At 40.1% G+C, this 16,461-nt stretch overlaps 2 protein-coding genes across 4 annotated transcripts in view; one reads left to right on the top strand and one right to left on the bottom strand.

The window, feature by feature from the left end:
• PPAT (phosphoribosyl pyrophosphate amidotransferase) overlaps positions 1-16,461 on the bottom strand; it is a 48,789-nt gene that overhangs the window by 10,387 nt on the left and 21,941 nt on the right. Inside the window, exons 2-3 of the mRNA XM_086463809.1 lie at positions 4,560-4,626; positions 918-1,124 (exon numbers count right to left, since the gene is read on the bottom strand). Of these exons, the coding sequence (XP_086319935.1) occupies positions 918-1,124; positions 4,560-4,626 (274 nt within the window). The remainder of the gene's footprint in view (positions 1-917; positions 1,125-4,559; positions 4,627-16,461) is intronic.
• Positions 6,664-16,461, top strand: part of PAICS (phosphoribosylaminoimidazole carboxylase and phosphoribosylaminoimidazolesuccinocarboxamide synthase) — a 40,818-nt gene continuing 31,020 nt past the window's right edge. Inside the window, exons 1-3 of one of the 3 annotated variants that reach the window (XM_086463804.1) lie at positions 6,664-7,051; positions 11,831-11,917; positions 15,259-15,738. In XM_086463804.1, coding sequence (XP_086319930.1) covers positions 6,664-7,051; positions 11,831-11,917; positions 15,259-15,738 — 955 coding nt within the window. Of the gene's footprint in view, positions 7,052-11,830; positions 11,920-15,258; positions 15,739-16,461 lie in introns of all 3 variants that reach the window. The other 2 variants (XM_086463805.1, XM_086463806.1) reach the window with 2 other exon arrangements.

The following is a 16,461-nucleotide window of genomic DNA, read 5'->3' as shown; positions in this document are numbered from 1 at the left end:
AGAGTGGGATTAAAAACCTGAAATCCCACAATTTAAAGTCTGCTAGACCTGGGCAGTCAAATTGTTCTGGCTTGGCATATTTACATTTCTAAAGGAGAGGAGAATCTGCAGTGTATCTAGCCAACTATTACAACTCATTCAATGCTGTACGCAATACAGTTCCTAATTTTTATCTTTAGAAATCATTTTACCTCTCATGTAACTCTGATCTCCTCTCTCCATCTACATTTCCTCACCACAGTTTTTTCTCCCATCCATGCATACACTTTTGGCTCTGATTAAAGATGGGCTGGGTTCCTTTGGGCATGCCACACATTTGCCTCACTTCAATGCAAGAGTATGTCCTCTTGCTTTTGGATGGAACATACCATAGAAGAGATTTCACAACGAAACATCTGCTAAATTTTAATTTGGTTCTTCAACACATATCATTCTAGCCCAACATACTATAAAATTTGGCCTTTGTTGGTTTATGTCCTCACAGTGCTCATGATTAATTTTGCAAGCCAGCAATAAAAATAACAACAATATTCTAAACCAGATATTTCATATTACAATTACCTCACCTTATTATGCCTCTCCTGACTTTAAGCATATGATTTACACCTTCTGTCAGTCACCACAAAGGAGCAGAGCTTCAAGCCAAGCTACCTTTTGTTATGGCTGGGTTAGTTTTCTCACTTGATCAGTAGTAATGTGACCACCAGGCTAGAGGAATGATGAATTATCCCCTGTGACAGTTTCAAATGTCTCCCCTCCCCAGGACATTTTTTCCCCCAAAATGATCGATATTGATTATGGGGCTCTTTCACTACCCCAAGCAATCTGGTATGACAGAAAAGTCATAGCAAACTTGTTCATTGCTGCCTCATACGCAGAAAGAAACGCTGCCAACGCCTCCCAAAGGAGACACTAACCTTCCTCCTGAGTCGTACAGCGTTTGTTAGCTCCCCGTTGTGTGCCACAGCAATCTTCCCATGAAGAGTCTCTACCACAAAAGGCTGGCAGTTCTGCAGCTCCGAAATTCCCGAGGTGGAGTACCTCGTGTGCCCAATACCAAGGTTTGAAACATACAGCTTCTTCAGGCTGTCTGCGTTGAAGACATGATTTATAAGACCCATTCCCTTTGGGAGAAAAAGGAAAAAAAAATCTATTTAGTTTTGTTTTCTTGGCACCTTCCTCATTTCTCCCTGTGTTTGTTTTTGGTACAGCATTAATGCAAGCAACTTTAAGAGAAAGGCAAATAACCTGAAAGCCGTGGGGAAGAAAGAAGCTAGAGTAGGTGTCACAGTGATGTATCAGACCCCATTAGTCCTGTTTTTAAATAAAGCAATATACATTTTTGTGCTGAGGATTTTCATGGAACAATCTATTCCCTGACTAAAAATACATCTTCTGAAAAACACTACCAAACTGTTGTTTTGTTTAAAAACACCAGAAAAAAGACTGCCAGAAGAGAGACGAAGAAGAAAAAAGTTCCAAGAAGGAAATTCTATGTAGATAATACCTTTTACAAGTTAGCAGTATATTGGAAATACTTTTATGCTGGGCCCGTGATAACGTTTATTGGATTCCACTGTCATTCTTGCCAATGTCAGAAGCAAAGCTTTTTTCAAGAGGTTTTATTGTTTACTTAAACTTTTCATGTAGCCAAGTTGCCTTATGTCTAAAGCAGAAATGCATCAAAACTTTTTAGACAGCTGTCAGGAGCTTCTTTTGGCAACAAGCACTATGCGGCGACAATTTAGCAGCACTGAAAAAACTGCACAGAGAGTAGAAATTAAGACTGGATTCCAGGCCCTCCTACAAACTCTTGCTTCTGCTGCTGCCTGTGGAAAATATTTACATCCTTCTATGCTCAGTTTCCCTATCACCTGTGGTAATTGTGATATACCTGATAGCACACATGATAACACTCCTCTAGGACCATCAAAGATACATGGGAGAGGTCTGAAGCTGTGAATGGTTCATAACCTGTGCTGTAGGTTCAACACCAAGACAGCTGGATGGTACAGGAAGGATGGAAATCGGTTTAACTGTTTTCAAGGCTCAACCAAAAGAGCTGAAATAAAGCTCAGCTTTAGGGTATTTTCTGCTGTGACTGCTATAGACTCAGAATACTAAGAGGCTGTGGTTGCACATGCGGTTTTAGGATACTTACTATCATGTTAAAAAGTTACTGCCTCAAATAGTCAAACTGGTATAAGTTTCCTTTAACCGTTGAGCAAAATTTATGCCAGATCAATTACCATCTGTTGTCTCACAGATGACATAAAGGTGGTCTAGAGTCTATGTCATGTACTCATATATGTACAGAAATGCAACCATGCACTCTTATTTTACTTAGGCCAACTTTATCGTAACAGGAGATCTGGCAATTCACAGGTCCAGTATTAATGGATGTGGCCACGTTAAGCATTGCAATAGTTTAAACAATCAACGTTGTTTTACACCAGATTTGGTTACGCAAATACATAATCTTTTAATTGCAATCTGAAGTATTCCTGTGATTTAGATTGTGCTAGTCTGGGATGGTGAATGTGAATTACATCAGTATAAAAAGTTCCCAATGAAGACAATCTAATCTTTGTATTATACAAGGCCTGGTACATGCCAGTACACGATAATGGTCTGATGAATAGCTACTTGAATATATTTTTCTGCATATACAAGTGTGAAACAATCAGACAAAGTCTTTTTCCTACTGGAATCGCTATGTCTATACAAGAGATTTAAGTTTTTCCACATCCTGAGCTAATAGAGCTATGACAGTAATGTTTTGTTATGGAAATCTAGCTAAAAGGCTCTGAGAGACAAATCTGAACAAGTCTTTCTGGGTGAGAGTAAAACAAAGGCTGGCAACAATCAGAAGGGAACACATACCCATGCCTTAGGTTTCCAGTTCATACTCTAATACATGTATTGCCTTAAACTGTTGACAAAGGGGAGTCTGCATGGAAGCATTGGGTAGTAAATCAATGCAGTGAGAAGCAAGCACCTTTTCCATTCTGTTGTCTCTGCTATGAAGAAAAGTCAACCGGAGTTTGGAGGACAAATGGATACAGTACCATCTTAGTTGCCGACATTTTTATGGAGTAGTTTACAAGTCAGAGTCCTAAATATATTTTCACTAGTGTAACAGCCCCAAATGTTTGTTACATTAGCACTACTTTCAGGATTAAAAAAGTCATATAAATTGTACTCCATAGGCTTTTTATTACACTGTGGTTCTTAGAGATTTTAAAAGTGCTGTAGCTGAGAAACATTTCAAGGATAAAAGAAGCCATCACATGCTCTGCAGCTCTTAAAATAGCAAAGCTGATATGATGAGATAGTCAATTAAATTCTTAGCATGACAGCTAAGTATTGCAGCTCAGTAACATGGAAACACTACAAATTATGATATCACCTACTGGAAGTTCATTCTTAGAAGCTTTTACTACGGGATACATACAGCAGCCCACTAAAGGAGGCTGGAATTCCTGTAAACCGTAAGGAAAGCTGAAACCCATGCATGAGCAGGAATGAAGAACAGATAACACTACGCTGAAGCTGAGAAAAGCTACGTTTCGAAGTGTGTGTATGTGTGCATGTGAGTCAGGCTGTAAGTAACAGGAGGGGGGAAATGCCTGAAGAGGTGACAAACACGATGCTTGATGAGACAAGACTTTACATTGAGCAGTCACACATAGATATACATGCTGCAGCAGCAAAGCAGTTCTTACTCTTGGACTCATTTGAACAGCTTAATTAATCTTCCTCAGAGACCTCTGAACATGAACACAAACCACTTTCTGATTGTAGTCAGAGAACACACATCAAGAATTGCCCCATGGTTATTTTGCTGATGTAGTAGTTTTATTTTGTGTTCTTCCTTATTTCCTTCCTTCCTGCTCCTCTTTATTTCTCTGCTCTTCCAGGATGGAATAGGCTGATGACTGTTTTTTTCCTCATCACTATTCAATACAGAATGGACAGAAATTCCCCAGAGCACACAGGTATTCTCCTGGCATAATACTTCTGAGGCTATCGCCATTTCCTGCCTTTTAACATCCCCTGGGATTCTCTCAGCTCAGCAAAGACTGCGTGATCTTCTCAGGCCTCCATTCAATCTTTTATTCTGTTTATTTTTACTTATAGGTAAAGTGGCTATCACTTCTTTGAGTCTCAAATGAATTAGTCATCCATTTGCTTGTGCATAGCTTGTAACTGTATTTCTTTTCTCTTGATCTCAAGTTGCATCAGTGCTACAGAGTTAACACCTTAGGTGCGGGCTGACTTTGATAAGTAGTTTTTGTGACATTAATAGCCTGATCTGGATAATTCCACTTGTCTGCCACTGTGTGCATGGATACACCCAGCAGGATAACATTGGCATATTTGTTTTAAACATGCACTTCAGACAGAAGTTGCACAAACAGAATTAGATACTATTACTGACAAAACCAAACCAGTCCATCAAAACATGTTGCTATCCCTCTAATTATTCCATTTCCTAGCTGAAACGAACTTTCATGCATCTCAGTTAGGCATCTGCAAAACATTCATTTACGCTTTACCTTGTGCACTTTGAACGCCTGGGATGACTCTCCATCACTTGTCACAATTCCAGCACTCTCCTGGCCCCTATGGACAAAATATAATTAACATAAAGCACTGAACTGCTTAGAATGAAAAGCTGTAACATACAACGGATTGGTGGTTTTTCCTCTGTTCTTTACAACATGAAATTTTAATGTAAGCTTATTTATTGTTTTATTTTACAGGCTTGTAATCAAAACTGGTTTCTTGCCCATGTTATGCTTTATTTCAAAACAGTCACATCACATTTGTGCCTAAGCCCACTGAATTCAGCAGGAATCTTTCCACTAATGAGCACTGGCTCAGGCTCTTACTGCAGTCCTATTTCAGTGTGGGCATAAAATAACAGCAGATGCTTAATCTGAAAAGCCACTTTGCAGCGATAGTCTAGACTCTAGTAGAGCACTACTCTATTTCTGCTTCGGTTTGGGGAGGGGTGTTAAGAAAGGGGTGGGTTTGCCTGAGGGAATGCGTTGTCTCTTGCACCGACCACATATGCAGAAGCTTTTGCATTTTTGCCCTTGAGCAGGCAAGCTAGCATTTACACCTCTAAAAGGTATAGGGACCTGCTGATAAAAGTGTTTGAGCACATAAAACTAACGTTGCGGCATCACGGCTTCCGAACTCAAGCAAAACAAGTCTGGTGTACAGCGTCACTGCAAAGGGAGATATTTCTCTTAGAGCAGATCAGCCTGAGGCTGGCCTTGTGCTTTGTGGAGCAGAAGAGCTGTACCAGCTAAAAGGACGGAGCTTTCCCCAGCCTGCTCCCTGCTCTCCCCAGCCCTGTCTTCCTGCTGGGTCCCCGGGCGCAGTCCCAGCCCTTGGGCAGGCAGCACCAACAGGTTCCCTGTCGCCCCCAAAACCACTGCCATGTACCATCATATACTGGTCACTGGAATTATTTAGTATAAGCAACAATAAAATTTGGCACAAAACCCCCTACAGAATGGATGCTAATCTACAACTGACCATGCTCATTACAAATTTTCTCCACTTTCTGAAGCCTCGTTGTACGTAAAGCAAAATTTTAAAGAACATTTGCTTACAGAAAGCAAAGCAAAACAAACTTCACACATATCTGAACGCATTTATGCTGTTGTTATTGACACAAATCTTCAAGAGAAGAATCAGAGATAAGGACATTCTTAAACCCATTTATTTTAACTCAGGAAGATGTCCCGTCTATAAATGCAAAGACTGGTAGTAAAACTTAAGGGTTGATACACTGCATCCAGTAACTTTTAATTCCAGTGTTAATATTACAGGCAATTTCCATCTAAATACTGACACTGTCCCTTTAAACATCAACAAAATCAACAGTGAGAAAGAGGGAAGCAAACATCCTGAGCAAAAGGCCCTTGTCAAGCGGTTGGATTCCATCTTTCACATAGCACTAAAGAAAGAAATGGGAGTTCAGTTTCATTACCACAAAGCCTACACAATTTTACCAGTTTAGTCAGATTTTTTAAGTATGCAAGTTTTCATTAAAACATCCCTAATAACCAATGAATATTAAAGATGTGTATACACGACCATCAATTCAAAAGCAAGTACTACCCCGGAGAAGCAAACGAGGACGCTGCCGTGCACTAAACTAGGGCATCAAGCTGCCCGACAGGCTCAGGAGCTGCTGCCGTGCCCACTCCGCTAAGGGCAGGCAGAATGGCTTGGGGGGGGGGGGGGGGGCAGGATTTTTCGTGGTGTTTTGGTTTTGTTTTATTTTTTAAGGAACAAGAAAGTGCGACTCTCTCTCTCGTGACAGCACAGCGCTCGTCGCGAAGCCCTCCGTGCCAGGAAGGGTTAAGGCAGCCCCATGCAGGCGCCGCCGGGCAGAAGGCCGCCAGGCCGCCCGGCCTCCCCGCCGCCCCCCGGCACCGCTCCCGCCCGAGCTGCTTCATTCGCCGGCCTCTAACACCCAGGCTGCTTATTTGGCAGTTTCTCAAGTTACTCCCCTCAGGCAGCTTGAGCCAGTAAAACTAGATCCTTTCATCTCGGCGGAGCTTACTGACAACCAGCCGTCTGGTTTCCTAGGAAACAAAATCTTGGCTAGAAATAGTGAATCATTTCCAGGTCACTTTCAACATGGAGAGTGGAGCAGGGAAGCATTGGACTGAGGAGGAGGTTAAAGCCTTGTTAAGCGTCTGGTCAGAAAAAAATATCAGAAAGCAACTCCATGGCACGCTGAGGAATAAAGGAATATTTATCTACATTGCCAAAAGGTTGCAGGAGTTAGGAGTTTGCAGGGATTGGAAACAGTGCCGTGCAAAGTATAAAAACCTGAAGTATGAATACAGAACGGTTAAATATGCCCACAACTCTGGGGATGTCACTAAAACCATGAAGTTTTTCCATGATCTGGATGCCATATTGCGATATGAACCTGTCACACAATTAGCTGCAGAAGAAAACGGCAGGTGTTCTGCGACTGAGACGCAGCTGAACACAAGCCCCACAACAGACAGCACGCAAGGTAAAAAACTGTTTTTGCTTCTATTTTTCTCTCTTTGCTTAAGAACCAAAGGGAACAAACCCGAAGCCTGAGTTTGCTGGAGCCGAAGCGGAGGTTGCACAGCCCCAACAGCGCTGTTAGAACTGACTGGATGCACTCCTGGCACAGGGGAATAAAATGTTAGCACCCACCAGTGTCGAAGTCTGTAAATACAGCGTAATTCTAGCAAAATTCTGCTAACTGCTTGTATTGCAGCCTCGGCGAGTCAAGGCTCCTGCACTGGGTTGAAACGTTAAATTAGGAAAAGCTGCTTTCTTTCCCTTTGACATTCGTTTGTTGAACTTTGGAAGCAGATTTTGTAGAGCTCCAATTCAGATGTAAACTTAAAGAAAGATAAAAGTGAGGGCTGAAACTGTCATAATTTTTAAAAAATGGTTATTTGTAATACAAGTGAAAATTTGGATTTTTATCTCTCTGTAACTGAAAATTTAAGTATGATGACTAAAGGTAAATTAAATTATTTTGTAAGCAATTCCACTTAAATATGTGATACACAGCAGGGTGTTTAATAACTTCTCATTAAAAAGTAATGTAGCGAGGAAAGTAAAAATCATCATGTTTATCAGGCTATTCTGACGCAAACCAAATGAATACAACTGCTTTTATTCTGAAAGGGTTTTTATCAAATGATTTGCATCTCTTCTTTTATTCAGCCCTCTCTACATATGCATTTAAGCTGTGCTTAACATTTCATTAGGGTCAATCTGCTATCTGACATCACTCAAATCTCCTTGTCACATCCTAAATGTCACTGAAGCATAAGCCTCAATAATAGTTATAAGTACCAAAATAAGAAGGCTAAAAGAAGAAACGCAAAGCTTAGCCGTTTGTTCCCACAGTGTGTGGCAATTTACATTATTTAATTGTGAATCTTTTTTAAGAAAACAAAAAACAGTAATATCAGGGTAGATTGCCAAAGGCACGGAAACGAGCTGGACACCTAGCTTGCCCTTGTACCCTTCCATGGCTCCCTTTACAATGTTGTTTTACAGTTCTGAGGAAAAGAAATAGCCATTTTTCTTTTCATTGTTTACCTTAACAAAAAGCTTGACCTTAATTTGTCATCACTAGCAGAAAGCCTCTAACCTGTCAAAGTCACTTTAAATTAAAATGGCAATTTTGTAATATTTTAACATGCTCTCTGCACTGTGTATTGCAATCCATTTTTATTTTTAAACTTGCAGAACTGAGACTAATACACTTTGGAGGACTACATGAAACTGAGATAGTGTCCTTCATCTGAGGACCTACCCTTAGATTACCCTCTGTGTTTTGGTGTAGTTTGCACCAGCTGTTAATACTAATTCTCATCTGCATTAGACCTCTAGCAAGTTTAAATCAGAAAAGGTTAATTTCAGTTGGGAATCCCAAAGTAGAACATATATTTAAAAAATTACCCCTGGGTGAGACACACCTCATTTTGAAGCATTAGGACAGTCTGGCTTTGAAGGTGATATAATTAAATATATCTCTTAAATGTACGAGCATTTCTATTACTCCCTTAAAAAAAACAATAAAAACAAACACATTTTCTGGATAAACAAAAATTAAATGCAACTAACTGTAATAATGCAACACTAACGGCAAGAATTTAAATGCAAAGATTTTCACAACAACCATAATTCGGCCACAAAGAAAACACACTAAGATGGAAACGTGTCCTGCAGCTGCGCAGAATGTGTATGTCCATACCAAGGGGTGGAGAGAACAGCTGAGAATGGCAACTTTCTCCGTTTCGGAGTGCAAGCCCAGCAAGGGAGGCCTTCCTAGAGGCCCAGACCTTTTCCGATGGTGGTCAGCGGTACCGTGTCTGCCCAGCTCAGCACTGGGAAGGGCACTTGTAAGGCTAAGATGGCATCTGTGGCTCTGAAGCTGATGCTCACTGGTTCTGTCGCAGGGGCAGACCTGGCAGTGTGGCTCCCACAGAAGGAAGGGTGATGCCCAGCGCAGGCCAAGGCAGCCTGCGGCCCCTGCCCGAGCACTCGGCCTGGCTGGAGGAAGGGGACCACTCTAATATGGGTGTCCTCCTCCATAAGGCAAACCCACCAAAGCGTATTTGCATCCCTGCAGGTCTCCCCCTGGGCTTCTCCCTTTCAATGACAGTGTTATAGGAGAGGAGGGGAAAATGGTCCCTCGCCTCTTTAAAAAGAAGTCGAGAAGCCTTATTCTGGCAGAGCTGGAGGAACCAAGGATGTCTGGGCTTGTGACTCGGGCAACAAGCACAAAATGCTATCAGCAAACTAAAACCTGTGCCAGATAATACTGTCCATCACGCACATCTTACTCTACTTTAAGAACGCAGTAGCTATACTAATTTATTTTGTTTAAAAAGCATGACAAGGGACAGGGCATGCTCCCAAAGAAATTCCTTTGTTTTTACCATTCTGCTTAGCCTCAGTCTAAATATTCATACCCATCCTTAATGTAAAGCTACAAAAGCATGTCTTTGTGTTTGATTTGCTTGATTATCTCAACTACTGGGAGACTGCTGGGGAGGGGGAGGAAGAGAAAGGAAGAGAAAAAAAGAGACGACTTTTACAGGACTGGGTGGTATTTCTATCATGTTTTCCTGAGGCTTTTTTTGTATCTTGTAAAATCAGTTTTCTTTTGAAAGTGTAATTGAAGAAATGAATAATGAAAATCACAATCAAATCTGAGAGAGAGGTGTCTCCAGACAAACTTGGTAGCACCACATGCACCAATTCCCAGCTTGTTCATGGAAAGATGACACTTTTTGCATAAGCACATAGAGCAGTACAAGCCAGTGATCCTCGTGCTGTCCTCCCAAAATACATGTTTTCAGAGGCAAACACAGAGCCGTGGCTTAAATAATACTTAAAAAAGATGCAACTCAACATGTTCACTTCTCTCAAAATTTAGTTCATGTATTATGCCAGTAATCAACAATGAAAAAAATCCATGCGGCGATTGATGATGCACTATGAAAAATGGTGTCATTCATTACAGTTCAAATGAATGATCTTCCCATTTTGTTAAGCAGTTGTGATTCTTTCAAGTCAAATCAAGTATTACAAATCAAGTACTTGATGTACAAAAGCAAAGCTCACCTAGTATTTTATGTTAAGTTACTTATGCTCTTTTATATTTCTATGCTTAAATATTAATGCACTGGCCAATTTCCTTGCCCTTCACTTTACCACAGCAAATGCCGAAAAATTATCAAGTCTGAGCAGAAATGCATCAGCAATGCAGTATTATCATATGTATAAAACTCAGACAGCTAATAGTAATGCAAAAAGGTCCTTCAGAAATGCCAACTTGAAAATGCCACTCATACCTAGTTTTCTGTGTCTGGACTTTTAACATTAAACATGTCATTGACAAGAATTTTATATATGTATTTTTTTTAATATGTGTGCAATACTCTTACTATCTTTTTTTTTTGCTCATCAGATGCTTTTTTTCCCCATCAAATATTCTAACATCTTTTTGTGTTAACCATTGTTATTTACTTAAAATTTTGTTTCTCTTTAATATATCAAAGTAATTAAACTTGCTTATCCTAGTACCCATGGCACACTCAGCAGCCTTCCAAGAGAGAATTTATTTCCCCTCTCTGTAGTTTGCAGTGCTTAGGCAGATAAAATGCCCATCCTGCCTCTGGAGGTGGAGGCACGAGCGTACCTTTCCCTCCTCAGCCCGGGCACCGCGGGTGGCAGCTCCTGCCAGAGAACCAAGGCTGACAGCTGGGAGCAGTTGGAGATCTGGCCACTGCATCTATGAGTCATTCTGAGCCTTGCTGAAAGTCAGGAGGGTTTAGGATAATGTTTTCAAATTAATCCAAATGCAGTTTTCAGTTTCACCTACGTCAGGGATACCAGGTTGCATCCTCACCGCACCTCGTTACTGTTCCTCGTGACCCAACTACTGCCGTACCTTTGAACAGGCAGCTTTGATCTGTGCGACCTGCCTCGCTGGAGCTGACAGTAGCTCAACTCCCGTGAATCAACATTTCAAACCTCCTGTCAACAGCTGAATACAGCGTATTACTGTAGAACAACTTAAAAGTTTGTCCTATGTGAAAATTAAGCTGATTCAGAACCTGACTTACATATGCTGCTTTCCAAGCTTACATAGCAATTGCTACAATACTGCTTTTTAAACACATGTAGGAATGCTATACTGTGAATAGCTAATTTGAATCCTGTCAGCTACAAATAGGTCTGTTCTTTAGTCACTATATTTTCCCACTTTCCCTATGCCATTAATGAATTCCATAGATTTCCAGAACTTTTTGCAGAACATTCTTGTTTTCTTCATACTTTTCTCTAAAAATTGTTCTTGGATTTTTTTTTTTGTTGGTTACATAAATGGATTTGTAGTTATCTGAGTCCATGTGCAGAGTCCACTTTTATTTGTATGTCTCTCACTTTCCATTATCTACTTTCAAACTGTACTTTTAATGTGCTGTCCACCCCAAATACTGAGTCAGAAAAGCATACAAGTCACTAGAATCAAGTCTCTTTCTACAAGACTTTTAAAATACATTTCGAACAGGCTTCATAGGCAAATATAAACTAATTCAATTTACCTCCTATAACTCGTGTCCCTTTATGGGGACAGGCTAAATTAATTTTAAATTCAATTTGAATACAAATTAAGTAAGTGGAGATTACAATGTTAATAATCTTCTCATTGTGTATGGACATTTTCAGTTAAACTAATTTAAGCTAATTTAGTCCATACCTATTTTTCATCTAAAAACTCTTTCCTTCCCAGGTGAAATATCAGTTTCTTTAGAAGATGATGAGGATGCTCCAGGAGATCCACTACTTTTTATGTCCCATGTCAGACCAGTTCAACTAGGTATAGTATGATGGCACAGAGAGATCGAAAACTAAAAGGCAGCATGGCTTTCAGAGCACTTCCTGATAGCTTCAATACGCCATCATTCTGTTTCTGATCAACATAGCTTTAAAGTAGCCACACTTCTGACACCATCTCCTTCCCAGTTTTAGCACTCGGCAGTCTCGTGCATCACTGGATACTGACCACTGTATATGATGTAACACCTGCATGACCACTGTTTGCACTCAAAACACATCCCATGCTGTAGCTTAATCATATTAACCACATTAACCGCATTAATTTTGTTAAATGCTTATGGAAAGTATGCCAAATGGTAGTGTGCGATAACTGCGTCAACTTGTGGATTTTCTCTAACTCATGTAATTCCTGCTTAACGCAGCATGAGTGAATGGCCTGAGCCAGGAGAGATACACAGAGGTCAGACCTGTCCCACTGAGCAATCCAGATTTGCAGTGGTCTTCAAAGCAACTGTATCCTCTCTCCAAGTGGTGGTTGATGAGCAATGCTTTAGTCCAACCACCCATACAACAACTCAGTTGGAAATCATCCTACTGTAGTAGTTTTGCTCAGGAAAGTAATTCCAGAGCAAGGGCACAGACCGGGCAAGCCAGAAAGAGGAAGAAGATCCTAGGCATGAGCCCTTTCAAGGGGCTGCTAAAGGGAATGGAGAAACCTGAATGCATTTTAGGCAGAATTAGGCAACCGATGAGCTGATTCCTTGCCTGGATGAACAGCAGCACTGTCCTGAATTTCCTATGTGCTCTTTCCATTTTTTACATACCCTCTATGCCCTGGTATACATCCCAGTCCAGTTACAACAGCTTTCCCTGTTTTACCTCTAAGGTGTCGCATTCAGGGAGAAAACAAGGCCCCAGCTAAACCCATGTTTTTTACATTACACCCCTCTTGCCTGGCATAACAAGAAATTAAGGAAGAGACAAGAATCTCACATGGAATTATATGCATATATATATATAAACAAAACTTTTCTTGCAGTAAGTATCTGAATCAAGTTTTACAGGAATATGTCTGTGTTACTGAGTGCGCTCTTGCTGGACACTGCCAAGTAGATTCATTTGGCCTGCTGAAAAATCCTCAATTCTGAGAAAGCTGCTTTCTACAAAGCCAGTAAAATAACTTCAATTGCATGGGCTCTCAAGGATGTACTGATACTAAAATGTCTTCTCCAAGTGCCTCTCTTAGTCTTTAGATTTCAGGCACTGTTTCAGACAACCACTGAAAGAAAAATGTTAAGCCCTTTGTATCTGTATTGCTTAATATTTTGGTTTCATTTCAGCAGATTTCTCATTTTGAGGAAGCTTAGGAAAAAAATCAAATATGGAATAAACACATCTTTCAGAGATTAAAAAAAAAAAAAGTATATCCTGCCTTAACAATTTTTTTAAAACAAATTAAAGCTAAAATACATTTGAGACATAAGGACAATTTTCACAGTGACTTAACAACTTTGTTTCAAAGTGGTGCTTGTGGGTAAGATATTTTGAATCACAATGTTTTTTAATGGGAATGAGGAACTGACAAAGCCACTGTTTTCCACTCTGCATACAGCAGAATGAATGAGCGATACACAGAGTCACTAGACCTCACTTGAACTAATATCTACAACCAAAAGTCAGCTCAGTTGCAAATGAACTTACTAGTGAGAAATACTGGTCTACACAAGAACTAAAGAAACCTTATTCCTCCCAGATTGCCCCATACTCTGTGGCTTTGACTGGGAAGTGCAGGGAGCACCTTCCGCATTTTTCTTCCTCTTTTCTTCCCCTGGGCCGTTTCTCTGGTCTCCGAGGCACTCTCTGGTAGTAAAGAATGAACCTGTCTGGAAAAACAGATAGTTGAAATACTCTCGGTAACACTGAGCAGAGACTACATCAAGCCTATCTAATGTTGGCAGTTGTCAACCGTGGCAATTCCTACGCTTGCATCCACCTGTAAACAAGCATTTTCTTTCACTCCCTTAGGAAGAAATGAAGAAAGTATAATTGATATGTCACCTGAAAATTACCCTCCTCCACAACATATTAGTGAGCTGGCTGCTGCAGAGTCTAATTAACACAGGACTAACAGGGAAAAAACTGGTATCTGTTAGTACAACTTTTTCACAACTAGAATGACTTATGGAGACTTGCAAAGAATGCCTCTATCTAGGACAAGTCTGTCCCCAGACAGGTTATTATACACAAGTATGCTCCACTGAAGCTCTGTGTACAAGCAAAGGTCAGATATTTTTGCTATTGCACAAAGCTCAGTGACTATAAAGTATCCAACCCCCATAACCTTGCTTGCCCTTTTAGAATAAGACACTGGCAAAGGCATTTATCATTTCAGTATGAGTGCAAAAAACTGTGTCAGTTACTCTGTGCTTTCATGGTTGCTCTCTTTGATGAAGCACTGGAATTGTGGGGGTTTTAAAACAGTTATTTTTGCAAAGATTTAGCAAATGCATGAGAAACCACCTTCTAAACTAATTGGATAATCAAAATGAAGTCTTAAAGCAAACTCATAATTAGAAACAAGGAAACATTAAAAAACTGCAAGAGATAATTTTTCAGTGTTCTAAGTAAATTGCATGGCATCCTTTACCTCCTGAGATTAAAAAATAAAGTTGAAAACTTGAGAAAATGAAAAATATATTAGTTCTGCAGAGTAAGATAACTCAAACTTTTATTTTTACTAAAAAAACCCAAATATTTTTGATTGACCTGCACTGAGAAAGGTGGAGAGTCTGTACCATGAGAACCGTGTTCATTATCACACCAAAGTTCTTGTGTAACTTAAGGCAAAAGTCTCCATCCCTCAGCTCCCCACAATCAGGATCCTTTCTTAAGAGTTAAGGATCAGATTCTTCAGATCCTTACAGTTTAAATCTCTCCATGTATGTAAAACCACAAGTATGGCATGAATGCAGAACTTAAGTCTTGATGATAGCGCTAGTGACTCAGGGGCCCATTGATTATTGTTCTGATGCAGCACTTTATCTTCCAAACAGCACTCTTCTCCTCTCTAGTCTGAATGACAAAACAGCTCATTGGTTATTCTGAAAGGTGTTACAAGTAAAAGTTCAGTGTTCAGGGCACAGAAGAAAGAAATGTTCCTCTTAGATTAATTAAATGTGCATGTGCTATCTTAATATCAGTGTTCAAGAGAAGGCAAAAAAGTATGTCAGAATTAACAGAAATGCTGGCAAATTAATAACTAATAGCTTGATTTTAATGTCACCTCTGCTCTGTCTTTCTCTGGAGAGACAAGTCACAAGGAAACAGCATACTTCATTCTCATTCTCTCTGTCCTTTCCCCACCCCAACCACCCAATGCAGGTAACCGCTATCTGTGTCTCTCCCCTGCCCCACACGATGCAGGTAATCCAACATCAGCAATAGAGGCTTCCAAAACACCGGCTTTTATTCCAACAGTAGCAAATGAAGGAGGAAAACACTGGACTGTTAATGAAGTCAGAGCTTTGATACGCATATGGTCAGACAAAAATATCCAGCAACAACTGGAGGGGACAGTGAGAAATAAAAGAATATTTGAACAGGTTGCTGCTAGACTTCAAAGGTTCGGAATTGACAGGGACTGGAAGCAGTGCAGGACAAAATATAAAAATCTGAAACATGAATACAAGAGTGCAAAAAGTGCCCAAGACTCAGGGAGTACAAGTAAAAGTATGAAATTTTTTAATGAACTGGATGCAATTCTGGGGCACAGCACCATGGAACAAGCAAGTAAATCAGATAATGATGAAAGTGAGAGGCCTCCAGAATGGACAGAAGCAAAATCAGAAAAGGACTCCATAGGTAAGTACTTCAGCTACCCATATATCCTTTAATTTTTTTAGTTTTCCAGCATTAGAGAGCCCTAAAAAACCCAACCAACCAAACAAAAAAGCAACCAGCTAGATTAACCAATTTGCTGGGGGGGAAAAAACGAGTGGAAATTTACTATTTTGTTTAATAGTTTTGTCTTACATTTTAAGGTAATCTTTCAGATTGAGTGATTGCCCCAAACTTTTTTTAATAGAACTGAGAAACAAAAGGAGGAAAAAAAGATTAAGACGTAGGATAAGATAAAGTGATACAGAGAGACCATTCCAGTCAAAGTCGTGTTTTGAGACTGTTTCCTGCTTAGATAAAAAAACGGATCAGAGAGACGGTCAGGTTGTGTTACTGGAAAAATGAAGACATTGACAAGACAAAAGAAGTCTGTAGTTATAGACATTGGTTAAAAAATTAACATTTAAACTGTCTTTCTCTTACGGTCCCCAGTAGCCCAGTTTTACTGGCCTTTGTAAAGACTCTCAAACTAGTGAGACAACTATGGTGAAAACAGCAAAAGGCATAGCACCAAGAATGCTGGTGGAGCTTGCCTTTAGTTTTGTGTGAATATTGATTAATAACTTGGTAATGGATGGTTAATGCAGAATTAGAGTACACTGATGAACCTACACTAACCAGGAGTTTAACTCTCAGGAGTTAAAACATTTTTTATTGGTATGTACAACCAGAAACATGCCTGTTGTT

This window comes from Leptosomus discolor, chromosome 4, assembly GCF_034619465.1.
Source record: "Leptosomus discolor isolate bLepDis1 chromosome 4, bLepDis1.hap2, whole genome shotgun sequence".
In the NCBI taxonomy this organism is placed as follows: Eukaryota; Metazoa; Chordata; class Aves; order Leptosomiformes; family Leptosomidae; genus Leptosomus; species Leptosomus discolor.
Note: the sequence above shows the minus strand (reverse complement) of the source record. Positions and strands in the feature narration are given on the sequence as shown.